The sequence below is a fragment of the Melozone crissalis genome, unplaced genomic scaffold (assembly GCF_028551555.1).
Source record: "Melozone crissalis strain CALT ecotype California unplaced genomic scaffold, PUWL_Pcris_2 ptg000014l_1, whole genome shotgun sequence".
Taxonomy (NCBI): domain Eukaryota; kingdom Metazoa; phylum Chordata; class Aves; order Passeriformes; family Passerellidae; genus Melozone; species Melozone crissalis.
The window spans coordinates 332,066-356,038 of NW_026535792.1; the positions used below are offsets into that span (position 1 = coordinate 332,066).

A 23,973-nucleotide genomic window follows, 5' to 3' on the forward strand; every position below is an offset into this window, starting at 1 on the left:
GGCTCCACAGGAGCAGCAGAGGCCCTGGTTACAGGGCTGGACCTGCTGGTGTCAGGCCCCGGTGGGAGGCAGCTGGGAGGTGTGGTGGGGCTGGGAACTGCCTAGCTGCAGCAGAACCGTGTGCTGGCTGCTGGCGTGGGGACTGGCAGGGAGGGCAGGAAGCGCAGGAAATCTCGCAATGGCTGTATGGTCAGCACTGGGTTTCCTGTTCCTCCCCAGGAGCCGGAGCTGCGCCGGGCCCAGACCACGTCAGCCCCGGCCCCAGCAGGACGCCAGCAGCAGCCTCAGAACGAAGACCCAACACCAAATGTAGGTCGGAAGCACTGTGCCCTGGTGAGGTACTAGCAGAGATGGGGACTCCTTTGAAAGGCTGGGGGGTAGGTCTTGGTGAGGTCAAGGGCTGTGCCAGGAGACATCCTGCGCTGCACAGGGAGGTGCCCCAGCACTCTGCTGCTCCTGTTGCACTCTTGTTTCAGAGCAGGGCACCCAGGGACTGCCACTGGAATCAGTTTGACTCCCAGTGGCCTTACTGGCGTCCTGCATGCTGGAACATATCCAGGTTCTGCACCTTTCTCTGCGGCCCAGCACCCTCCTCAGCTTCTGCTGGCTTCCCACCAGTGCCCCAGCCCCAGGGAGCTCCCACACCGTGGGCATAGGGGTGGGAAAGGGCAGGACAGGACTGCAACTGCCAGAGAGGAGGGGCTGGTGCTGCCAGGGGCGGGGGGTACGGCCGTGCTGCCCTTGGGGAGCAGTCTGTGCATGGCAGAGGTGACACTGCTGTCCATGGCTCCACACTTCCTCCTTCCCAGCACCATCCCCACAGGCCCCAGCTCCCACAGAGCTTGGAGCACTCATCCTGCTGCTTTGAATAGGCTTTGCAGGGCTGTTTGCAGTGGGTGGGGAGGGCCATCTCTGCTGCACAGACCGGATGATGGGGTGGGAGGGTGTGAAATGCAAAGGCCCCCGGCCGCTGGCGCAGGCAGCGCAGGGTGGCAGCTGTGGCTCAGGCTGTCCCGGTGCCCCACAGCCCCCCTGGCTGCACAGCGGTGCCATGGGCTTCGGGCCGGAGCTGTGGTGCCTGCAGGGGCACAGCGCGCTGCTGCGGCTGCAGGATGGGGAGCTGCGCCTCCTGGAGCTGATGAGGAAGTGGATGTCACAGCGGGCCAAGAGTGACCGCGAGTACGCAGGGATGCTGCACCACATGTTCTCCCAGCTGGAAAAGCAGGAGAGCACTTGGCAGCTCCATGGCAACCACGGTGGTCACATCGAGAAGGTAGGGATGCCTCAGAGCGGGACTGCGCCCTGCAGAGCCCGAGAGGTGCTGCTGGAGGATGCCATCTCCACGCCATCCCCGACTCCCTTTCCTGCAGTCCTGGTGGGTGCTGGTGAGCCGGACGGAGACGCTGAGCCAGATTCTGCGGCGGCACGCGGAGGAGCTGGCAGCGGGGCCGCTGGCCAAGCTGAGCCTGCTCATCCGCGACAAGCAGCAGCTGCGCAGAGCCTTCAGCGAGCAGTGGCAGCAGCTCAGCCAGGACTACAGCCGGGTACGTTGGAGCCAGCAGGGGAACAGGGGAATGTGCTGGACCCGCTCCCTGACCGTGTCCCTCTCCAGACGACGCAGCAGGAGATGGAGAAGCTGAAGGCACAGTACCGCAGCCTGGCCCGTGACAGCGCCCAGGCCAAGCGCAAGTACCAGGAGGCCAGCAAAGGTGCCAACCTGGCCCCTGTCCCCTGCGTGACCTCCCAGCTTCCCTTATGGGTCAGGGATGGCTGGAGCACCCTGCACTCCGTGAAAACTACAGCCCAGCCTGGAGCGGGTGGGAGTTCTGGGGTTGGGCAGCATAGAGGAGAGCGCAGCCTGGCCTCCAGGAAGCCAGGCAGAAGCCTGGGGGCCTTGAGACACCACGCTGCGGGTCAGGGGCATCTCTGTGTCACAGTGTGACCACCCCAGGCTCGGTCCCTCTGCCTGCCCTGTGACCCCTGCCCCGCCGTTGGGGCAGGTGGTGTGCTGGTGGTTGGGGTTTTCCACAGCCTCTCTCCACAGACAAGGAGCGCGACAAGGCAAAGGAGAAGTATGTGCGCAGCCTCTGGAAGCTCCATGCCCTCCACAATCAGTATGTGCTGGCTGTGCAGGCGGCCGCGCTGCACCACCAGCACCACTACCAGCGGGTGCTGCCCAGCCTGCATCAATCCCTCTACGGTCTGCAGCAGGAGATGGTCCTCGTCCTGTAAGAGCCCTGCCTGCCCCGCTGCCCATCCCGTGCCCCGCTGCCCACCCTGCGCTGCACTGCCCATCCTGTGCCCTGCTGCCACCCTGCACCCCACTCCCGCCCCCTGGGCATGCCCACGGCCCCCCAGAACCAGCAGTGCTCCCGCAGAAAGGAGATCCTCAGCGAGTACTGCAGCATCAGCAGCCTGGTACAGGAGGATCTTTTGGCCATTCACCAGGAGATTGCCAGTGCCATCCAGGCCATCGACCCTGCCACTGAGTACAGCAGCTTCATCCAGAGCCACCAGTATGGCTCCACGCAGCCGCAGCCTCTCTGCTGGGTACGGCCCTGCTGCCTCTGGCTGGCAGCGGCCAGCACGGGGCAAGTGGAGGCACAGCTGTCCCGGTGCCCACAGGTACGAATCTGAGATGCCACCAGCTGTGTCCTTTGATGAGAGCCTGCTGGAGGACACAGAAAACCTGGTGCCGGGGGAGCTGCAGTTGAATGAGCTGACCCTTGAAAGTGTCCAGCACTGGTGAGTGGGGCTAGCCGTGGGCAGGGGCAGGTGAGGGGCAGGGGCCAAGCCCGCTGTCGGCACACATCTCTTGCAGCCTGACATCGGTTGAGGAGGAGTTGGTGGCCGCCACAGAGGCCGTGAGCATCAAGGAGCAGCAGATGCAGGAGCTGAAGGCAGAGATCCACGACGAGGAGCAGGGCCGGAGCCCCGGGGAGCGGTGAGGTGCAGCAGAGGGGGGCGAGGGGCCCGGGCAGCGGGTGCTGACTGTGCCCTCCCGTCGCCAGGGTGCACCTGTTGGGCAGGCGGCAGGGGCTGCACGAGGCGCGGCAGCAGCTCGAGGGCTGCCTGTGCGCCCAGGCCAAGCTGCGGGCGCAGCGGGACCTGCTGGCCAGCAAGCTGGCAGAGCTGGGCGCCAGGGAGCCCCTGCCTGCCCTGCCTCTGCCAGAGGACCGGCAGTCCGTCTCCTCCACGGTGAGTCGGCCTCGCCGCCTGCGCTCCGGGAGCTGCAGGGATGGGCTGCACAGCTGGTGCACAGCCCGTGCCTCCTTCCAGGAGCAGGAGCGGAGCGGGGCCAGCGCGCTGGAGACCCTCAAGAACCACATCACGGGGATCTTCAGCCCAAAGTACTCGGTGAGTCCCGGCGTGCCTCCCGCCACCCTGCTCTCTGCCCAGCTGCCTTGATGAGCCTGTCCTCTCCTTGCTGGCCACACAGCCTCCCTTGCTTCAGCTCCTCCAGATTCTGCTCCCACCTGCCCTGGGCACAGCTTCCAGACACTCCTGCTGCCCCGCCTCTGGCACAAGTCAGGAGTGTGCATGGCTGGGCTCACCTTGTCTTCTTCCAGCTGCCACCCCCCGTGCCCCTCATCCCAGACGTGCAGAAGCCACTGTGCCAGCAGGTCTGGTACCACGGGGCCATCCCGCGTTCGGAGGTGCAGGAGCTGCTGACCTGCCCTGGGGACTTCCTGGTGCGGGAGAGCCAGGGCAAGCAGGAGTTCGTGCTCAGCGTGCTGTGGGATGGGCAGCCCCGGCACTTCATCATCCAGGCTGTGGGAGTGAGTGACCACGAGCAGGGGGGATGGCTGGGGTGGCCTTGCGTGGCCAGGCACGGGTTCCTGCCCATCACAACCTCCTGGCCTCCCTCCCTGCAGAACATGTTTCGGCTGGAGGGTGACAGCTTCCCCACCATTCCGCTGCTGATCCAGAACCTCCTGCAGAGCCAGCAGCCCATCACCCGCAAGAGTGGCATCGTCCTGGCCAGGGCTGTGCCCAGGGTGAGACGGGCAGTGGGGAGGAGGATGGGGCCCCCTGGGCAGGGGCAGCTCTGCCTGGCCCTTTCTCCTCTTGATGGCTGGGCTGAGGGCCACAGGCATGCTTCTCCAGGTAGACAGGGGAACCTGGACCTGGGCTCTGCTTGAGGGGGGCCTGCAGGGGTCTGTGGGCCAGGGGCAGCTCACGGGTGTCTGTTTGCTGCAGGACAAATGGGTGCTGAACCACGAGGACGTGCTGCTGGGGGAGCGCATTGGTCGGGTGAGATGGGGTGCTGTGGGGTCTGCAGGAGGGCAGGGCTGTCCTCACAGGTCTGCAGGAGGACAAGGGTTGCCTTGGGCCGCACGGTGAGCTGAGCCTGGTGCACCTGTGTCTCGGAAGGGTAACTTTGGGGAAGTGTTCAGCGGACGCCTGCGTGCTGACAACTCCCCAGTTGCTGTGAAATCCTGCCGGGAAACCCTTCCACCTGAGCTCAAGGCCAAGTTCCTGCAGGAAGCCAGGTCCGTGTGGCTTTGGGCTTCTCCTGTCACATCTGTCCACTCTCGGAGCTGTTGGACAGTGCTGGGACTGCAGCACCCTCGTGCTGAGGGCTGTGTGCCCAGGCCGGCTGGGCAGAGTGCCCTGGCGATGGCAGCGGGTGGCTTGTGCCCAGAGCAGCCAGGCCCCCCTACACTCACAGTGCCATCCTTGTCCCCACAGGATTCTCAAGCAGTACAGGCACCCCAACATCGTGCGGCTCATCGGTGTCTGCACGCAGAAACAGCCCATTTACATCGTCATGGAGCTGGTGCAGGGTGAGCGCCCGTCCCCGCGCTCCCACACACCCGCGCCTGGGTGAGCTGCCAGCGCTGCCTGGCACCCACCACCTCTGCAATCTGGGCACAGGGGGGGACTTCCTGACCTTCCTGCGCAGTGAGGGTCCCCACCTCCGCGTGAAGGAGCTGGTCAAGATGACAGAGAATGCTGCCGCCGGCATGGAGTACCTGGAGAGCAAGCACTGCATCCACAGGTAGGCCCTGGCAGGACGGGGAGCCCTGGGATCCTCACCACCCCATCCCGTGCCAGGTGGAGCCCCAGGGACAGCTGGGCACACGGCTGATTGCCTGGGGCTGTCTCAGGGACCTGGCTGCTCGCAACTGCCTGGTGACGGAGAGGAACACCCTGAAGATCAGTGATTTTGGGATGTCACGGGAGGAGGAGGATGGCATCTACGCCGCCACAGGGGGAATGAAGCAAATCCCTGTCAAGTGGACGGCCCCTGAAGCACTCAATTATGGTACAGGATGGAGCCAGGCATGGCCTGGCACCCCGCAGCTGGCACTATCCCACTCCCACACACTTGGTCCTGGGGAGGGAGGCAGAGACCCTCAGCAACTCAGCCGTCAGGAGGACGGGCATGGCTGGGCAGTGGTGACACACGTGTCCCCTGCCAACAGCATTTATCCTGCCCCATGTCCCCAGGCCGATACAGCTCAGAGAGTGATGTCTGGAGCTTTGGCATCCTGCTGTGGGAAGCCTTCAGCCTGGGTGCTGTCCCCTATGCCAACCTCAGCAACCAGCAGACACGGGAGGCAGTGGAGCATGGTAGGGGACACGGCTGGGGCTGGCTCCTGAGAGCCACCATGAACTGTGGGTCCAGCACTGTGGGGCTGTGCCTGTGGGATGGGCCGGACACATCCCACAGTGGGATGTGGGGTGTGAGGGGCCGGTGATCCACGTCCCCGTCCCTGTTGCCCAGGTTTGCGGCTGGACCCTCCCGAGCAGTGCCCTGAGGAGGTGTACCAGCTGATGCAGCGCTGCTGGGAGTATGACCCCCACAAGCGGCCCAACTTCTGCACCATCCACCAGGACCTCGTCGCCATCCGCAAGAGGCAGCGGTGACAGGGAGCACCAGGGGCCCTGGATCCATCCCACGGCACTGCTGGGGACACAGCAGAGCCCTGTCTGGGCTGTGGGTACTGAGGGGTGGCTGTGTGGTGCTTGAGCCCCAGGGCAGGGGCTCCTGCATACCTCAGGGTGGGATATGGCAGCCACAGCTCCTGCCCGGCTTCGTCTTGTACAATAAACACACGAGCTCTGCAGCTGTGCTTCTAGGAGCTGAGAGGGGACACGGACTTGTACTGCACTGGGACGTGGCGCTGGGATGAGACACTGTAATGGTGCACCAAGACGGGTCCCTGTGCCAGGGCACACGGTGCACCAGCACGGGGTACCTAAATGAAGTTACCAGAGTGGGGTCCACTTAGACAGGAATGGCGTGGGGGAGTACTGAGACAGGGCACTGGGACAGAGGGCTGGAACGGGACCCTCGGTCAGGGCACCGGGACAGGGATCAAAGACAGGCTACCGGGATGGGGCACACCGGGACAGGGTACCGGGAGGGCACCGGCATCTGAACTCGGCTGCGGGGTTGGGGTCGACTGCTCCCGCGGGCCGGGCCGGGCCATGCCGGTCCGTTCAGTGCCGCCCCCGCGTGGCCCGGCCGGTTCGGTGCCGGTCGGTTCGGTGCCCCCCCCGCGGGCCGGGCCGTGCCGGGCCGTGCCGGTCGGTTCGGTGCCGCCCCCGCGGGCCGGGCTGTGCCGGGCCGTGCCGGTCGGTTCGGTGCCGCCCCCGCGGGCCGGCGCAGCGGGCGGAGCGCGAGGCGGGGCCTGGCCTGGCCTGGCCCATCCCGGCGGGCCCCGGCGGGCGATGTGAGGGCCTGGGCCGGGCTGCGGAGCCGCCCGGGGCGCGGACGGGGTGGCGGCGGTGACACGGTCGGTGCTGGCCCGGCCTCTCCCGGCCCGGGCCGTCGCCGCGGGGCCTCAGCGCGGCGGGCCCGGGCGCTGCCCGGCCCGGCGGGGCCGCGCGGCCTCTCCGGCCCCGGCCCCATCTGCGGATATAAATATCCAGCATCGGATTAAGCCAAGTAGGACGCGGTGAGGGCTCTTGGAGGAGGAGGCAGGAGGCCGCGGAGCGGGGCTGCGCTGTCCGGCCTGGCTCTCCCCCGGTGCCGGCGCAGGTGAGTCCCTGCATCCCTTCGGGATGAAGCTGAAGAAGCAGGTGACAGTGTGTGGAGCTGCCATCTTCTGCGTGGCCGTCTTCTCCCTCTACTTGATGCTGGACCGGGTACAGCATGACCCTACACGACACCAGAGTGGGGGCAATTTCCCCAGGGTGAGTTTGGAGGGTCTGGGGTGAGTGAGAGGGGCCCTGGGATGGCAAACAGGGACATTCAGCCAGGGAAATTAATGAGAAGCCGGCCCTGGTCTCTGGGCATTAAGGTGCCAGGGCCAAGACTGCCTCCCCACAGCTGTGGGTGACCTCTTGCCCCTCACTGTGCCCCAGAGCCAGATCTCGGTGCTACAGAACCGCATCGAGCAGCTGGAGCAGCTGCTGGAGGAGAACCATGAGATCATCAGCCACATTAAGGACTCGGTGCTGGAGCTGACAGCCCATGCAGAGGGGCAGCCGGCATTGCCCCAGCACCCCCTGAATGGCTCCTGGGTGCTCCCCCCGGAGAATCGCCCAAGTTTCCTCTCTGTCTCCCCACAAGACTGCCAGTTTGCTCTAGGGGGCAAAGGACAAAGCCCGGACCTGCAGGTGAGTGTCTGGTGGCTCTGCTAGCATATGAGGAGTCCATACCTGGCATCCATGGAGTCCTAGCTCTACTCTTTCAGGGCCACAGCACTGTCTCCTACCCACAGATGCTGGCTGTGTACTCCCTGCTGCCCTTTGACAACCAGGACGGTGGTGTCTGGAAGCAGGGCTTCGACATCACCTACGAGCCCAACGAATGGGACACAGAGCCCCTACAGGTGTTTGTGGTGCCACACTCCCACAATGACCCAGGTGAGAGGCAGGGGCTGGCCCAGCTCCTGCTAGAGAGCAGTGCTGGCAGGGACCCTGGGCCTCCACAGTGACCCCCACCTGTGCTGCCAGGCTGGATCAAGACTTTTGACAAGTACTACTACGACCAGACACAGCACATCCTCAACAGCATGGTGCTGAAGATGCAGGAGGACCCACGCCGGCGCTTCATCTGGTCTGAGATCTCCTTTTTTTCCAAGTGGTGGGACAACATCAGTGCCCAGAAGCGGGCTGCTGTGCGCAGGTAGGGCTGCCCCCCTGGCCCCAGTGCCCACCTAGCTCCCAGGCAGGCTGAGAGCAGAGCGTGTGTGAGGGAGCAGCTCAGGGGACTGGAAGGCTGCCGTGGGCCCTGCACTGCTCAGCACGGGGTGCCCTCAAACTGTCAGCAGCCTCCCAGTGCCATCAGATGTCAGAGCCACTGCCTTGTGGAGGGAGAGGTGGGAGAGACACGTCTTGCCCTGGGCCCCTCCCTGTGCTGATTGGGCTGGGGAACTTGTGTGCAAGGCCCAGGGCACCCATGGAAGGGTGGGAGACCTGGAGAGCAGGTTTGTGTGGTGAGACAGGGTCCCCTTGTCTGCCCCTTGCCCTGAGAGCATCGGGGATGGAGGACGCAGTGGAGGGAGAGTGGGCTGTCGTTGGCATTGGGCTGTGGAGGGATGACTCTCTGTGTGGGGACAGCATGACAAAGGGGGAATGGCAGTGGTGGCTGTGGGGGCTGCATGTAGACTGTAGGTGGCTCAGGGCAGGACTCTGCAATGGACATGTGGCTCACACAGGGCTCTGGTCATATCTTGGGTGTCCCCCTGGCAGGCTGGTGGGCAATGGGCAGCTGGAGATGGTGACGGGCGGCTGGGTGATGGCTGATGAGGCTAATTCCCACTACTTCGCCATGATTGACCAGCTGATCGAGGGGCACCAGTGGCTGGAGAAGAACATTGGTGAGAGCCGGGCAGATGGTGGCTGGGGGCCTGCCAGGACCCTCCTCACGCGAGGTGCTGCTGGCCCAGCATGGGGCTGACAGGTCTCTGTGCCCCCAGGTGTGACGCCACGGTCAGGCTGGGCCGTAGACCCCTTTGGGTACAGCTCCACCATGCCCTACCTGCTGAAGCGCTCCAACCTGACGGCCATGCTCATCCAGCGCGTGCACTATGCCATCAAGAAGCACTTTGCTGCCACCCAGAACCTGGAGTTCATGTGGAGACAGACGTGGGGTGAGGGGCTGCCGGGAGGGGACTGCAGAGGGGGCCCTGTGGGGCAGGCGGCAGCAGAGAATGGCTGCCAGCTGCTTTTCTGTGCACATGAGCCGAGCACTGGGAGGTGATGTCTCTGCCCTGTGGGACGGCGTCAGGGTGACTTTCCACCTGCCCCCAAGTCCAGCAACACACTGGGGGAGACTGCTGTGCCCTCTGAGCTCCGAGGCCTGCCTTGTCAGACCGCTGTCTTTGGGCCCCCCTGCTCAGGGACAGGCAAGGGAGAGCCCTGGCTGGTGCTCACCTGTCCTTGGTCCCACAGATCCAGACACGAGCACGGACATCCTCTGCCACATGATGCCCTTCTACAGCTATGATGTGCCTCACACCTGTGGCCCAGACCCCAAGATCTGCTGCCAGTTTGACTTCAAGCGCTTGCCTGGGGGCCGGATCAACTGTCCCTGGAAGGTGCCTCCCCGCGCCATCACTGATGCCAACGTGGCAGAGCGGTGAGTACGGCAGGGGCGGGGGGCACGCCAGTCCCAGCCTAGTGGGCCACCAGGGGCCAGCCTCATGCCCTGGCCCCCACACAGAGCCCAGCTGCTGCTGGACCAGTACCGCAAGAAGTCCAAGCTGTACCGCAGCAAGGTGCTGCTGGTGCCCCTGGGAGATGACTTCCGCTACGACAAGCCGCAGGAGTGGGACGCCCAGTTCCTCAACTACCAGCGCATCTTTGACTTCCTCAACTCTCGGCCCGACCTCCATGTCCAGGTATGTGTGGAGAGCTCTGTGCAGCTGGGGGCAGCAGGAGGCCACGGCAGAGCACAGCTGGAGGGGTGAACAGTCCTGTGAGGGGTGATAAGAGCCCCCACTGCAGGAGCCCCAGCTCAGGGCTGCACATGCTGTCTTGCAGGCACAGTTTGGCACGCTCTCTGACTACTTTGATGCCCTGTACAAGAAAGTGGGCATCGTGCCAGGGATGAGGCCACCTGGGTTCCCAGTTCTGAGTGGGGATTTCTTCTCCTATGCGGACCGAGAGGATCACTACTGGACAGGATACTTCACCTCCCGGCCGTTCTACAAGAGCCTGGACCGGGTGCTGGAGGCCCACCTCCGGTGAGGGGCAGTGGGCTGGTCCACGGGGCACAGGGGGCGTGTGGGGGGCCCGGGTGAGGGGTAGCCAGGCAGTATCTGGGAGCTCAACAGTCCCTGGTCTGCGCCAGCTGCCAACACACTGCGCTGGTGCACAGAGTGCCAAACCCTCACCCAGTCCCAGGACAGTGTGTGCCTTTGCCACCCCCCTCCCAGGCCAGCCCCCGTGGTATTGCAGCACCAGGGACACTCAGTGACTCTGTCCCTGTGCAGGGGGGCCGAGATCCTGTACAGCCTGGCACTCGCCCACGCCCGCCGTGCCGGTGCCGATGGCAGGTACCCACTCTCTGACTACGCCCTGCTGACCAACGCCCGCCGCAACCTGGGCCTCTTCCAGCACCACGATGCCATCGCTGGCACTGCCAAGGAGGCTGTGGCCGTGGACTACGGAGTCCGGTGCGTGTGGGGGCCAGGGCGCCCTCAGGGCCTGTCTCAGAGTGGGGCTGGTGGGCTCAGGGCCGGGAGAACGGCTAGGTGTGGGGATGCTGTGGGGAGGTTCTCCCTCTCACAGGGAGATGTAGAGTGTGGCTCACTCTGCCTCTGCCTAGGCTGCTCCAATCCCTCACCAACCTCAAGCGCGTCATCATCAATGCTGCGCACTACCTTGTGCTGGGGGACAAAGACATGTACCGCCACGACCCAGCTGCGCCGTTCCTTGGCATGGTAAGCAGCGCCAGCCCCTGCCTCCCTGCACTCTGGCACACTGTCCCCATGCCCCCAGAAGCAACTCGGTGCTGCAGAGGCCAGGAAGAGAGCCCCAGATTGTGCCCATGTCCTTGGGCCCAACTGGCAGGGGCATGGGGCACACTCCAACTCTTTACTACTCCTCCCCAGGATGAGACACGCTCCAGCCAGGACTCTCTCCCAGAGAGGACAGTGGTCAAACTGGGCACCTCACCTCGGTAGGGCCTCCTGCCTTGCTCTGGGGACTTATGGGGCTGTGGGGAGGCAGTGAGGGAGTACCTGTGAAGCTGTGGGTAGGTGCAGTGGATCTGTAGTTAGTGTGGGGCATGGGACATCTGGGATGCTGTGAGGCTGGGATGCCAGCCCTGTGTTACCCCACACAGGTTCCTGGTGGTGTTCAACCCGCTGGAGCAGGAGCGCCTGAGTGTGGTGCCAGTGCTGGTGGACTCCCTGCACGTGCGTGTGCTCTCCGAGGAGGGGCAGCCCCTGCCCTCCCAGCTCAGTGCAGTGTGGAACTCTGCCACAGATGCGGTGCCCAATGTCTACCAGGTATGGGGTGCCCCACACCCACAGCCCATCTGTACCAGCCTCCCATCCTGCACGCTGCCAGGACACAGCGGCAGCCCTGCTCCGTCCCTGCCCCACAACACGAGATCCCACAGCCGCCAAATGTCCGGGTCCCCATGCGTGTCCCTCCTCAGCAGCAGCCCTGCAGGGCTGAGCAGGGTCTTTGCCCCACTGACCCCCAGTCGTTCCTAGAGGTGGGGGCTGGCTCAGGTCCCCATGCTGCCTGCAGGTGTCTGTCCTGGCCCGCCTGCCTGCACTGGGGCTGCGTGTGCTGCAGCTGCACAAGGCCTCGGACGGCCACGTCACGCCAAGGTCCTCCACGCGCCTGTACCTGCATGGCCGGGACGTGCCCGTGCACAAGCCCGAGGCTCTGCCCCTGCACATCTTCCCAGCTGCTGCTGATGACTTCTGCCTGGAGAACCAGCACCTGCAGGCCTGCTTCTTGGGGCGCACGGGCCTGCTGCAGGTGAGTGTGGGCCTCTGACAGGGCGTGGGGTGGAGGACAGGAGGGGTGCATCCGGCTGCTTCATGCTCTTACTGCTGTGCTGACACACACCTGCAGAGCCTGCGCCCAGCTGGGGAGGAGCAGGCGCACAGGGTCAGCAGCGAATTTCTCGTCTATGGCACCAGGACGTCCAAGGACAAAAGCGGGGCCTATCTCTTCCTGCCTGACGGCGAGGCCAAGGTACAGGGTCCACCTGTGGAAGGCAGCTGACAGCTGTGCCCGTAGGACTGTCCTCAGGCAGCAGCGTCAGCACAGCTATCCCTCTCCCCAGCCCTACGCTCCCAAGGACCCCCCAGTGGTGCGGGTGATGGAGGGACCCCTCTTCTCAGAGGTTGCCAGCTACTACCAGCATGTCCAGACCGTGGTGCGGCTGTACAACGTGCCAGGTGAGGCCTTGAGGCTGCGCCAGGTGTTGCTGGCCCAGGGAACTGGGCCATGCTGCCCTTGAGGCTCAGCCTCTCACTGCCTACCCACAGGGGTGGAGGGCCTCTCCCTGGATGTGTCCTGCCTCGTGGACATCCGTGACCACATCAACAAGGAGCTGGCCCTGCGCTTTAGCACTGACATTGAGAGTGATGACACCTTCTTCACGGACCTTAATGGTTTCCAGGTATGCAGCAGGCTGGGGAGGGACAGCAGCTGCCCACAGGGAGACAGTGCTCTGGCACCAGGCACCCTGGGATCCACCTCTGGCCACTGATCTCTGTTGCTTGGCAGATCCAGCCCCGCAGGTACCAGCGGAAGCTGCCTCTGCAGGCCAACTTCTACCCGATGCCTGCCATGGCCTACATCCAGGACATGCAGAGCCGCCTGACCCTGCTCACAGCCCAGGCCCTGGGGGTCTCCAGCCTCCACAGCGGTAAGCTGGGCTCTGTGCCTTGGGGACCTGCTGTGGAGCTGGGGCTGTCCTCCCCAAGGGAAGCAGGGGAGGAGGGTGCTGCAGGCTGGGCGGGGTGCCCTGGTCCTGCTGTGGCTGGGGGCTCTGTGCTGTGGGGTGTGGCTGGCGCCTGGTAAAGCCTGGGCTGCAGGGACTTGCTCTCCACAGGCCAGCTGGAGGTGATCCTGGACCGGCGCCTCATGCAGGATGACAACCGGGGCCTGGGCCAGGGGCTGAAGGACAACAAACGTACCTGCAACCGGTTCCGGCTCCTCCTGGAGCGCCGCAGCGCTGCCAACAAGGTGCTGGCTTGGGCAGCAGGGCTGAGAGCCCAGCCTGCCTTGGGATGGAGCAGGGTGGAGGCATTTGCAGAAAGCCACACGTGATGGGATGCGGTGTCCTCTCCCCTCTTGTCCCATTATGCTGGCACTGGGCAGGGGGCCTGGAGCAGGGGGCATGGGGAGAGCAGGACGTGCGGTGGGCTCTGTCCCTGTGGAGCCACGTTGCCCTCATAATCACAGTGTTCTTGTCCAATCCCCTCACTGCCCTCTATGCGTGCGCTGTGCCACCCATCCAGAGCTCCGGCTTCTTTTCCAAACTGGTCTCCATGTTTAAAGCCTTGAGCTTCCCTGGCACCAGGACTGGCAGCCCTGAGGTAATGGCCAGCCTGGCCCTGCTGTCTCTCCCTGTCTTGTGCACTAGCTGCTAGCCACTAGTCTAGCCAGGCTTGTAGCAGGTCTGTAGCCTGACCGTCAGCTAGCTGGGGTCCTGTTTGGTGCTGGGGCAGGGGGACCTGCCTGGGCAGGGGCAGCTCCATGTGCACTGTGCTGGCAGGTGCCCGGTCTCGAGGCACTGCTGGAATGGACGTTCTTTGGGCCTTGCCCGGGCTCTGCCTGCCTTCCTGGGCCCGCACTTGACCCGTGTGCTATTTGGCAGGTGCAGGATGAGCGCCCCATCAGCTTCCCCTCCCTGCTGAGCCACATCACCTCTGTGCACCAGAATGCTGAGGCCTTGGTCATGCCGGTGGCACTGGAGAAGCCAGCCCTGCCAGCCCTGCGCTCCTTCGTGCCCCTTGCCACCACCCTTCCTTGTGACTTCCACATCCTCAACCTGCGGACGCTGCAGGCAGAGGTGAGCCACGGCCCAGGGATGGTGGGACTCTGGTGGGACTCTGGTGGGGTGCTGCCCCTGCTGTCCCCAGTGTTGTGCCTCACGCTCCCGCTCCCTGCAGGATGACTCACTACCATCGGCTGAGGCAGCACTGATCCTGCACCGCAAAGGCTTCGACTGCAGCCTGGAGGCCAAGAACCTGGGCTTCAACTGCACCACCAGCCAGGGCAAGGTAGGGCCAGGCTGCCCCCACACCTCCTCTGGACCAGCTGGGCTGGGAGCTTGGTGTGGCAGCCATGGCACATGTCAGGCTGTCCTGGGCACAGTGCTGCCCCAGGCATCACATCCTCACCTGGGCCTCCCCACTTCCTCCTCTCTCCTCAGCTAGCTCTGGGAGGCCTGTTCCAGGGCTTGGAGCTGGGCTCCCTGCAGCCCACCTCATTGACGCTGATGTACCCGCTGGGCACAGCCTCCAACAGCACCAACATCCACCTGGACCCCATGGAAATCGCCACGTTCCGCATCCGCCTGGGGTAGTGTCAAGCAGGAGAGGAGTGCAGTGGCTGGACAGCACAGGAGCAGCACCAGTGCAGCAGTGGAGCGGGGCCAGCAGACTGGCAGAGGCTGTGCTGCCGCTTTCTAATTTATTAGCTCCGTGTTCTCAGATAGATTTTGGAATGAACTGCTGTGGCGGGGCTGGAGCCGACGTTGCTGGACACGGTGCCGGGTGGCTGAGCGCGGCTGGGGAGGGCTGCAGGCTGGGCTCTGCTGCTGCTGGTGGGACACACGCTGCTGCCCTGTCACAGGCAGGCTGCCCAGGAGGGCGGCCACCCTGGTGCCTGGGGCAGGGCCCGGGCAGGGCTCCCCCTGACTGGCGCGGCAGCAAGGGGAGGCCAGGAGCACCCGCGGTGTTGGGCAGCTGCCTGAGGAAGTGCTGTGGACTTGGGACTGACCTCTCCTGGAGCTCATAGGAAACACAAGGCTGTTTCCAAGGGCCCTGGTGTCCGTGTGGTTTGTGGCTGTCACTCAGGGGAGCGGGAATGGTGCGCTGTGGGGAGACAGGGCAGCACTCCGAGGCAGGCGGGGGCCAGCCAGGAGCCCCTGGCACCTGTGAGAGGCTGGTGGCATGGCCAGGCCCAGCTGTGCCTGGGAACAGGCAGTGCCCGGTGCCAGGCAGGAGCCAGGGGGCTGGGAGTCACCTCCTGGTGCGGACAGCAACGCCTGGGTGAAGCGTGGGAGTGCCTCCCCCAAACCCAGAGCCTTCAGCCCCGTTTCAGAGCAAGGCTGGCGCTCTGCTCTGCTGGAGCTGCAGTGGCTGAGTCGCAGCTAATTACACAGTGTCACCAGAGCATCCTCCTGGTTGCTGTGGGAACCACAGGCCACACTTCCTGGCCCCCTGGGGCTGCTTACTTCCAGCAGGGAGGGCATTGGGAAGGACAGGGTGGGGTGTGGCACTGCCTCAGCTCTGGCTTGGGTGGGTTGGGCTGGATGAGCTTAGAGGTCTTTTCCGACATAAATGATTCTGTGATTCCACGATTCCTGCGCAACACCCAGCACATCCACACCCCATGGGTCTGGCCCCTGGAAGCCCAGCACCTCGCAGTGCTTGCCCTGTGCCCTGGCCTGGTCCAGTGCCCTTTCAGACACTCCAGGATGGGCCCAGGTGCCCAGCTGGGGCCCTGGACACGGCAGCGGGTGCCCTGCATCCAGCTGGGGAGGGAGCCTGCCATCCTGGTCCTGGCCCTAGAAGCTCATTAGTGATGCTCCCGCCCCCAGCCCGGTCCCTGCGGACAGGGGAGTGCAGGAGGCTCTAATGGCTCTGAGCGGCTCTTGGTGGAGGCTCGATGGAGGCGGGAGCAGGAGGGGCTGTGGTTTCTGCCTCCACTGGAGCCACAACTGCCTCTGCCCAGGGCTGGCCGGGAAGATGCTGGATGGGCACCTGCTCCAGCTGCTCCTTACCGCGGCTCTGTTGCCCAGCATCCTTGGGACAGGTACAGCCCCATTCTGCCCCTCCTGTTCCCTGAGCCCGTCCCTGATGGGGCCTTGTCCCCTGAGGGTTGCTCCCCGACAGCGGTGGGGGTCTGTGCTGGGAGGCTCTGCAGGGAGAGCTGGTGGTCCATACTGGGGATGGGGGCCCCAGTGTGGTGGTGCTGGGTTTCTCCCACTGCCGCACTTCTGTGGGGTCTAAGTGCTGTCCCCACAGGGGACACAGGGAGGGGTTCAGCACGGGGGCTGGGGGCTGACCTGCTGTCCTGGGCGTTTTCCCCTCCTCCCTGCCACCATCACTGCCCTTGCCCACGTTTGCCCTTGCCGAGGCCTCGGTGAGCACTGGAGGTCACGGCGTACTCAGGGCCGTGGCACCAGAAGGCAGTGCCAGGGGAGCTCTGCTCAGCCACTGCTGCCTCGTGGGGTGTAGCCCCCTCCGAGGGGTGAGCTGGGCCCCCCATGCCATGTTAGCCAGGCTCCCTGGGAGTGCTGAGCCCAGCCCAGCCCAGGCCTGCTCCGCTGCATCGCGGCACAGAGCACGGTGTGGAGCTGGCGGCCTGTCCTGCAGGCGCTGCGCAGTTTCCATGTCCCCGCAGTGGGGGCTTGTTCCCTGCGCTCTGCAATGCCCCGCTCCCCGCTGCAGTCTTGGTGCAGAACCTGCACCTCTGCGAGGGCTACGTGGGCCCTGATGGCCGCTCTCACCCCGGCTTCTACTGCCCGCGGCTGACGGACCCGCCCGGGCACCGCTACTGCTGCCAGCCCCGCCTGGACGCTCTCAAGTCCTGCTGCTCTCAGCTGGCCCTGGAAGCCCTCACTGGAGTGAACCTCTCGAGCCTGGCTGGCCCCGGTCTGCTGCGGTGAGCAGGGCTGCAGCTGGCTGCGCTCCTGAGGATGGGGCCCCTCGGGACACCCCCGGCGGCTTCTCCTGGCTGCTGGGGCAGGGGCTGTGGCGTCCCTCGGAGCCCACGGGGGCCCGCCTGGCCCTCCCCGGTACCACGGGAGGGTCACGGCTGCCCCCCTGAAGCGCCCCACCCCGCAGGAACCCGCTGGCCCTGCCTTTCGTGGGGCTCTATGGGCTCCTCGTCCTCGTGCTGATGGCCATCGACCTCTGCCACTTCTACCGGAGCCGCCGGTGCCGCCTCCACCGCCTGCTGCCCCGCGGCTGCTGCGTGCCCCGGGGAGCCCCGCGGGGGCATCCGGCCCGCACCCGGGCTCCGCACGGTGCCCCCAGAGTGACCCGGCCCGGCCAGGGCTGCTGAGGGCGGGCACGGCACGGCAGGGGGGTACACAGGGGAGGCTGGCACCCGGGGGGGCCGCGGGACGGGAGGGGAGGGGGGTCACTCACATCCCGGGGGGTGGATGGGGGGAACACGCGCACCTCAGGGTGCAGCACGGGGGGTGGATGGGGGGACACTCGAACGGCAGGGGTAATAAGGGGCTGTACGGGAGACACTCGCTCTCCGGGTTCAGTACGGGGTACACTCGCTCTCCGGGCTCGGTACGGGGGACACTCGCTCTCTGGGGCTCAGAGCGGGGCGGCGGGAGGGTGCGGAGGACGCGGGGACACACACGGGGCCGCCGCCGGTCGGTGCTGGCACCGCCGGGCCGCGAGGCGGCGCTGCAGCGTCGGCCCCGCCCGCCTCCGGGCGCGCCCCGTCACGTGACGAGGGCGGCGGCGTCAGGGTTCCCCGGGCGATCCGCGGTGACGTCACGGGTGCGGCACGATGGAGGAGCCGGTGAGCGGGGCCGGGCGGGTCCGGCCGGCGGGTCCCTGTCCCGGGGGGCCACTGTCCTGGGGATCCCTGGATGCCTGTCCCAGGGGGTCCCTGTCCCGGGGGTCCCTGTACCGGGGGTCTCTGTCCCGGAGGGGGTCACTGTCCCGGGGGTCCCTGTCCCGGGGGTCCCTGTCCCGGAGTTCCCTGTCCCGGGAGTCCCTGGATCCCTATGCCTGGGGTCCCTGTCCCAGGGGGGTCACTGTCCCGGGGGTCTCTGGATCGCTGTGCCAGGAATCCCTGTCCCGGGATCCCTGTCCGGGGCTCCCTGTCCCGGGCTCCCTGTCCGGGGCTCCCTGTCCCGGGGCTCCCTGTCCGGGGTCCGTGCGGGGCCCAGGGCTGTGTCCCAGCCGGTGCCCCTCGGCAGGTGACGGCGGAGCAGCTTCGGGCGCGGGGTAACGCGCTGTTCCAGGCGGGGGATCACGCAGCCGCCCTCGCTGCCTACACGGAGGCGCTGAGCCTGAGCGAGGCCCCGGCGGAGCGCGCCGTGCTGCACCGCAACCGGGCCGCGTGTTACCTGAAGCTGGTGAGCGCTGGGCGGGTGCGTCCCCGCGGCCTGCACGAACCTGCCCGGCTGGCTGGGGCTGTTCCCAAGCAGTCACAGTCTCTCTGATCTCTGGCAGGGAATCTTTGTCTGGGGAAGGGGGTGGACACGAGGAACTTTAGGGGCTTGAGTAGACCAGAAGTGCCTGAAAAGCACGGGGGGCTGTAGGGCTCCTTGGACACTCTCTGAAGGTTGTATTCTGGGAAAGACAGGGTGTCCCACTGTGCTGGCTCCCTGTCTCCAGTGCTGCCGTTCCCATCCCGTCCCCAGTCCCCAAAGTTAGGAGTGTGGGCTGCGTGCGGCTTGTGCCAGCAGCGCTCAGGCATTTTTCTCTCCTGTCTGTGCACAGGAGGATTACTCCAAGGCAGAGGCCGATGCCACCCAAGGTACAGTCGGTGGGGCTGGGGAGCAGCCTGCAGGCCGCCCGTGCTGGGGGCGCCGGGCAGGCGCGGGGCCCGGTGAGTGACCGCTGTGCGCAGCCATCGCCGCGGACGGGCGGGACGTGAAGGCGCTGTTCCGCCGCAGCCAGGCGCTGCAGCAGCTGGGCCGCATGGACCAGGCCGTCAGCGACCTGCAGCGCTGCCTCAGCCTGGAGCCCCGCAACAAGGCCTTCCAGGAGGCCCTGCGCGCCCTGGGCAGCAGCATGCACGAGAAGGTCAGCGGGGCGCACTGGGGCTGCCGGCCCGCTGGGGCTGTGCCTGCGGGAGAAGGCGGGGACGACGGAGCCGCTCTTTCTGCTCTGTTGCAGATGAAGGCCATGTCCTGCACGGACTCCAAAGTAGAGCAGATGTTCCAGATCTTGCTGGATCTTGAAGAAAAGGATGCGGAGAAGAAGCAGAAAGTCTGAGCTCAGGGAGTGGGGTGCAATGCTGTGGCTGGGAGGAGAGGGGGGAAGGATTGTTGCTCCTGGGCAGTGGTGGCTGAGTGGTGCTGCCTGGGCAGGCTGGGCTTGCTGCCCACAGAATGCTCCCCAAGACAGGGGCGGAGAGTGGGTGCCTGCAGCTGCTGTCGGTTCCTTGTGCAGCGTGCTGCTGTGACCCAGACAGAACTCTCCTTCCCCAGGCTGCACAGAACCTGATCGTGCTGGCACGAGAAGAGGCCGGAGCAGAGAAGATCTTCCAGAGTGACGGTGTGCGGCTGCTGATGCAGCTGCTGGACACGGCCAAGGCTGACCTGATGCTGGCAGCCCTGCGCACGCTGGTGGGGCTGTGCTCCGGCCACCGCTCTCGTGTAGGTGCCACCAGACCCCAGGGCTGGGCCCAGGGGAAAGCCGTGCTGGGGAGGCTGCAGAGGGACACAGGGGAGCTCCGAGCTGTTACCTGCCAGGCCTGAACTCGTGAGAGGAAACCATCCTGATAAGGGGCTGGGGAGCGGCAAGGCTTCCCCAAGGGCTCCGGGGACAGGTGTGCTTGTACCTGCAGACCACGGCCATCCTGGCGGAACTGGGGGCTCCCCGTCTCGCGGCGGTGCTGGGTGTGGAGCACGAGCAGGTGTCCCTGGCTGCCTGCAACCTGCTGCACGTCGTGTTCGACTCCCTGAAGGAGGGGCTGCAGAAGGACTTCCGTGGGAAGGAGGATGCAGTGGTGCTGGGTGAGTGTGGGCTGCCGTGGCTGGCTCTTGTACGGGGAGAGCCCCAGGTAGGTGCAGGAGGTGCCGTGGGGCTATTTTCTGCTGCCCTGTCACTGCTCCCTGCAGCAAAGCCAGGCTCTGATCCAAGGTTAACAGGAGGCAGAAGCCCCTGGTCATGGCAGCATCTCTGCCAGCTGTACCCTGGGGCGGTGAGGCCATGCCCAGGGTGCTGACTGCTGGGCACTGTCTTTTTTGGAAGATTCCTCCAAGGACCTGAAATTGCTGATCAAGCACCTCCTGGAGCTGCTAGTGCTGGAAGGGGCCTCAGCGCATGGCCGTGACAACGCCCTCAACCTGCTCATCAAAGTGGTGCCCAGGAGGTCACCAAAGGAGACCAACAACAGCCTGAGCCTCTGGGTGATTGATCAGGGTTAGTGGAATGGCTAGCAGTGTCCTGCTGGGGCATTGTGCTCCTCTGCCCCAGGTCTGCACATGCCACCGTGCCCTTCACTGACCTTTCCCAGGCCTGAAGAAAATCCTGGAGGTGGGCAGCACCGTGTGCAGCAGCTCGGGCAGCCTGCCCGTGACAGAGAACAGCCGCATGAGCACCTCTGTTCTGCTGAGCAAACTGTATGAGGACCTGAAGTGTGATGCCGAGAGGGAAAACTTCCACCGTCTGTGTGAGGACTATGTGAGGTGAGCCAGGGTGTCCTGGGAGTGACGGGGCTTTTGTCACCTGCAGCCTGGCAGCACCTGTCACCCTCAGTGCTAACGCTGGCCGGGGACCTGCTGTGGGGAAGGTTCAGCAGGTGGGGCAGGGAGAAGCAGGTGGATCATGCTGACCCTTTCTGGTGGTCTTTCCCTGAAGGAGCTGGTTCGAGGGGCACGAGCTGCCGGGAAAGCTGCGGGCCATTCAGACAGTGTCGTGCCTGCTGCAGGGTCCCTCAGATGCAGGGAACAGGGTGCTGGAGCTGGAGGGCATCATGGACAGCGTGCTGTCCCTCTGCGCCTCCGTCTGCGAGGCACACCAGCTGGTGGCCGTGGAGGCGCTGATCCATGCGGCCGACAAGGCCAAGCGCGCCTCCTTCATCACGGCCAACGGCGTCAACCTGCTCAAGGAGATCTACAAGCACAGCGAGAGGGACAGCATCCGCATCCGCGCCCTCGTGGTGAGCAGCTGGCACAGGGTGGGCTGTGGGTGCAGGACTGCTCATGGTGAGCAGCTGGCACAGGGTGTGGCAGGGCCCTGGCTGGGCTGTGGGTGCAGCACCGCCAGTCGCAGTGCTGCTCCCCGCTGCTGTGGGTCCAGGACTCACATCAGGTTGCCTACATGCATTCCTGCTCCCACACTCTGTTCCTGGCTGCAGGGACTCTGCAAGCTGGGATCTGCTGGAGGCACGGACTTCAGCATGAAGCAGTTTGCCGAGGGATCCACCATGAAGCTGGCCAAGCAGTGCCGCAAGTGAGCGGGGCCGGGTGTGGGGAGTGGGTAAGGTGCCCCTCAGCTGGGCTCCCTGCGGCTGGGCTGTGCACAGCCCCACAGCCGGGCTCAGGGAGCACTCTCCAGGTGGCTCTGCAACGAGGCCATCGATGCGGGCACGCGGCGCTGGGCTGTGGAGGGCCTGGCCTACCTCACCTTCGATGCAGATGTCAAGGAGGAGTTTGTGGAGGACAAGGCAGCGATGCAGGCCATGTTCCAGCTGGCCAAGGTGCATACCAAGAGCTGTGGGATGGGCACCCTGGCACCAGGGAAATGTACTGCAGCAGGTGTGGGGCTCATGCTCGGGGGGGTGTGTGGGACAGGCTGGGTGGGCTCCAGTCCTGGCTGCTCCGCCCTGCTGTGAGTGTGACAGGTGCCCACTGTCACTGCAGTCAGAGGACAGGAGTGTGCTCTATGCCGTTGCCTCCACGCTGGTGAACTGTACCAACAGCTATGACCACGAGGAGCCGGACCCGCAGATGCTGGAGCTGGCCAAGTATGCCAAGCAGCACATCCCGGAGCAGCACCCCAAGGTGAGCAGGGCACGGCTGTGCTTAGGAGGGGAGTGGGTGGTGGGACAGCCTGGGCTCCCAGTGCGGACACGGTGTCCTTGAGGCCCGCGGGGGGGCCGGGCACCTGCGCAGGTGCTCCTGAGCCCAGCGTGCCCTGCCCGTGGCACAGGACAAGCCCGAGTTCGTGAAGCGGCGCGTGCGGAAGCTGCTGACGGCCGGCGTGGTGTCGGCTCTGGCCTGCATGGTGAAGAGCGAGAACCCGGTGCTCACCAGCTCCTGCCGGGAGCTCATCTCCAGGTGGGACGGAGCGAGCCGGGTTCCCAGCCTGCCGGCATCCTGTTGGTGAACTTGCGTGCCTGTGCTGAAGGCCAGCTCCTGGACAGCAGGGAGGATGTCCAGGAGTCTGGTGCAGCCTGGGCCCACTGTGACGATCCAAGCGCTGCAACCGGTCCCACTTGGTCCCTAGAGTGTTCCTGGCACTGGTGGAGGAGGCAGAAGACCGGGGTGGTGTGGTTGCTCAGGGAGGAGGCAAGGTGAGAGCAGGGACCCCCTGTGCTTCTGCCCTGCACTGCCGGGGTGCTGGCGCTCTGTGGTTTAGCAGGGCTGCACTGGCTCCCTTGGACACGAGGCTGGGGAAAGCTGTGGCTTCCCTGGTGCTGTGGCCTTGGCTGCAGGACAGGCTGCTGTTTCTGCCCCCAGGCTCTGATCCCACTGTCCCTGGAGGGCACCGAGGTGGGGCAGACCAAGGCAGCGCAGGCCCTAGCAAAGATCACCATCACGTCCAACCCGGAGATGGCGTTCCCTGGGGAGCGGGTTAGTGCTGGGGCTGGGGGCTGCCAGGCAGGGGCTCAGCTGGGAGCAGCAGTGGGCATGGACTCAGCGCCACGTGTTCTGTCTCCCCAGATCTATGAGGTGGTGCGGCCCCTGGTCAGCCTCCTGCACCTGCAGCGCACGGGCCTGGAGAACTTTGAGGGGCTGATGGCCTTGACCAACCTGGCTGGCATCAGCGAGAGGCTGCGGTGGGGATGGGGGAGAGGGGGCTGGCTGTGCCCTGGGGGGCTACCCTGGGCAGGGAGCGCTCACTGCCCGCTTGCCTCCCAGGCAGAAGATCCTGAAAGAGCGCGCTGTGCCCATGATCGAGGGCTACATGTTTGAGGAGCACGAGCTGATCCGGCTAGCCGCAACTGAGTGCATGTGCAACATGGCCATGAGCAAGGAGGTGAAGGCCGGGACGGGCTGGGGTCTGTGCTGGGCTGCTGGACCACCGCACCCCCCCGATCCCTGCTCTTTCCCCTGTGCAGGTGCAGGAGATGTTCCTGGCTGAGGGCAGCGACCGGCTGAAGCTGATGGTCCTGTACAGTGGGGAGGAGGATGAGAAGCTGCGGCGGGCAGCCTCGGGCACCCTGGCCATGCTGACTACCCTGCATCCCCCCATCTGCAAGCGGATTCCCCAGGTGGTGAGTGCACCCTAACACAGCACCCTGTGTCCCATATTCCCTCCCCGCGGCGGCCTGGAGCTCTGGCCCCAGAAGCCAGGGCAGCCTGTCATGTCTTGGGCCCGACTCTGAGATGGGGCTGTGGGGGAGCTGGAACCCTTCTCCTGGGGTCCGTGATGATGTTGGCCCCACTCCCCTGCAGACGGTGCACTGGCTGGAGATCCTGCAGGCCCTGCTGCTGAGCCCCAGTGCGGAGCTGCAGCACCGTGGCGCCGTGGTGGTGATGAACATGATGGCAGCTGCTCGGGAGGTGGCCGAGCAGCTCATCGCCAGCGAGATGCTGGAGATCCTCTCTGTGCTTGCCAAGGACAAGGACAAGCCGCGGGTGGCGCAGGCGGCCCAGGAGAGCCTGGCACACGCCGTGGCTTACGGGCTCATCAAGCCCAACCCCGGGCTCGCCTGAGGCCCGCGGGTCCCGCACGCTGCACACGCTGCCCAGGCCGAGGCTCACACGCTGTCCCAGGGCCGCCCTGGGCTCCGGCTGCACGCGGAGCTGGCTCAGCACTGCCCGGGGCGGGGGCCACGCTGTCCCGGGCGCTGCCCCGGGGCGAGGGGAGCACCGGGCTTGCCGCCGCCTTTGCCACCGTCTGCCTTAGCCGGGAGGGCTGACCCGGGGCGGGCCCGGCGCGGCGGAGCCAGGCCCGCCCGGGAACACTAAAGCTACTCTTGGACCACGGCCCGGCCTCCGTC

General features: G+C 65.6%; 4 protein-coding genes across 5 annotated transcripts; all 4 read left to right on the top strand.

The window, feature by feature from the left end:
- Window positions 1–237: 237 nt before the first annotated feature.
- FES (FES proto-oncogene, tyrosine kinase) lies at window positions 238–6,035 on the top strand. The gene is made up of 19 exons (XM_054272768.1): window positions 238–309; window positions 1,028–1,273; window positions 1,371–1,544; window positions 1,613–1,709; window positions 2,045–2,228; window positions 2,379–2,516; window positions 2,626–2,745; window positions 2,822–2,944; window positions 3,012–3,198; window positions 3,280–3,357; window positions 3,570–3,779; window positions 3,876–3,998; window positions 4,201–4,254; window positions 4,375–4,493; window positions 4,693–4,787; window positions 4,879–5,002; window positions 5,112–5,269; window positions 5,455–5,577; window positions 5,732–6,035. Exons 2-19 carry the CDS (start codon window positions 1,052–1,054, stop codon window positions 5,872–5,874), a joined length of 2,472 nt encoding a protein of 823 aa, XP_054128743.1. The 5' UTR covers window positions 238–309; window positions 1,028–1,051; the 3' UTR covers window positions 5,875–6,035.
- A 781-nt stretch (window positions 6,036–6,816) lies between these two features.
- On the top strand, window positions 6,817–14,918 carry MAN2A2 (mannosidase alpha class 2A member 2). 2 transcript variants are annotated; one of them, XM_054272537.1, is made up of 24 exons: window positions 6,817–7,146; window positions 7,318–7,572; window positions 7,677–7,821; window positions 7,912–8,083; window positions 8,650–8,777; window positions 8,877–9,050; window positions 9,352–9,538; window positions 9,623–9,800; window positions 9,943–10,145; window positions 10,395–10,577; window positions 10,730–10,844; window positions 11,016–11,083; window positions 11,249–11,414; window positions 11,662–11,898; window positions 11,995–12,117; window positions 12,209–12,323; window positions 12,414–12,547; window positions 12,655–12,796; window positions 12,983–13,096; window positions 13,284–13,300; window positions 13,392–13,469; window positions 13,751–13,945; window positions 14,046–14,156; window positions 14,309–14,918. In XM_054272537.1, the coding sequence occupies exons 1-24, from the start codon at window positions 7,015–7,017 to the stop codon at window positions 14,459–14,461; spliced, it is 3,525 nt and encodes a 1,174-aa protein (XP_054128512.1). In that variant the 5' UTR covers window positions 6,817–7,014; the 3' UTR covers window positions 14,462–14,918. The 2 variants fall into 2 exon arrangements, with proteins under 2 accessions (XP_054128512.1, XP_054128510.1); XM_054272535.1 differs by lacking the exons at window positions 13,284–13,300; window positions 13,392–13,469 and having other exon boundaries at window positions 6,818–7,146; window positions 12,983–13,116.
- Window positions 14,919–14,964: 46 nt separating this feature from the next.
- Window positions 14,965–17,169, top strand: LOC128935003 (protein shisa-like-1a). The gene is made up of 3 exons (XM_054272976.1): window positions 14,965–15,034; window positions 16,554–16,767; window positions 16,950–17,169. Exons 1-3 carry the CDS (start codon window positions 14,965–14,967, stop codon window positions 17,167–17,169), a joined length of 504 nt encoding a protein of 167 aa, XP_054128951.1.
- A 406-nt stretch (window positions 17,170–17,575) lies between these two features.
- Window positions 17,576–23,898, top strand: UNC45A (unc-45 myosin chaperone A). Its single transcript, XM_054272589.1, has 20 exons — window positions 17,576–17,646; window positions 18,050–18,208; window positions 18,576–18,612; window positions 18,706–18,881; window positions 18,975–19,067; window positions 19,289–19,456; window positions 19,648–19,816; window positions 20,055–20,225; window positions 20,320–20,491; window positions 20,664–20,964; window positions 21,163–21,257; window positions 21,363–21,504; window positions 21,668–21,808; window positions 21,957–22,084; window positions 22,254–22,320; window positions 22,487–22,600; window positions 22,691–22,806; window positions 22,889–23,006; window positions 23,089–23,244; window positions 23,426–23,898. Exons 1-20 carry the CDS (start codon window positions 17,635–17,637, stop codon window positions 23,684–23,686), a joined length of 2,796 nt encoding a protein of 931 aa, XP_054128564.1. The 5' UTR covers window positions 17,576–17,634; the 3' UTR covers window positions 23,687–23,898.
- Window positions 23,899–23,973: the final 75 nt, after the last annotated feature.

Excerpts from the sequence above, each read along its gene's own strand:
- FES (XM_054272768.1), top strand. The coding sequence starts at position 1,052 with ATGGGCTTCGGGCCGGAGCTGTGGTGCCTGCAGGGGCACAGCGCGCTG. Across the intron at positions 1,274-1,370 it reads ACGGTGGTCACATCGAGAAG|TCCTGGTGGGTGCTGGTGAG; the intron begins GTAGGGATGCCT and ends CCTTTCCTGCAG. Across the intron at positions 2,945-3,011 it reads GGCCGGAGCCCCGGGGAGCG|GGTGCACCTGTTGGGCAGGC; the intron begins GTGAGGTGCAGC and ends TCCCGTCGCCAG.
- MAN2A2 (XM_054272537.1), top strand. The coding sequence starts at position 7,015 with ATGAAGCTGAAGAAGCAGGTGACAGTGTGTGGAGCTGCCATCTTCTGC. Across the intron at positions 12,797-12,982 it reads GGTCTCCAGCCTCCACAGCG|GCCAGCTGGAGGTGATCCTG; the intron begins GTAAGCTGGGCT and ends TGCTCTCCACAG. Across the intron at positions 14,157-14,308 it reads GCACCACCAGCCAGGGCAAG|CTAGCTCTGGGAGGCCTGTT; the intron begins GTAGGGCCAGGC and ends CTCTCTCCTCAG.
- LOC128935003 (XM_054272976.1), top strand. The coding sequence starts at position 14,965 with ATGGTGCGCTGTGGGGAGACAGGGCAGCACTCCGAGGCAGGCGGGGGC. Across the intron at positions 15,035-16,553 it reads GCCAGGAGCCCCTGGCACCT|TCTTGGTGCAGAACCTGCAC; the intron begins GTGAGAGGCTGG and ends TCCCCGCTGCAG. Across the intron at positions 16,768-16,949 it reads GCTGGCCCCGGTCTGCTGCG|GAACCCGCTGGCCCTGCCTT; the intron begins GTGAGCAGGGCT and ends CCCACCCCGCAG.
- UNC45A (XM_054272589.1), top strand. Across the intron at positions 20,965-21,162 it reads TCCGCATCCGCGCCCTCGTG|GGACTCTGCAAGCTGGGATC; the intron begins GTGAGCAGCTGG and ends TCCTGGCTGCAG. Across the intron at positions 21,258-21,362 it reads CTGGCCAAGCAGTGCCGCAA|GTGGCTCTGCAACGAGGCCA; the intron begins GTGAGCGGGGCC and ends AGCACTCTCCAG.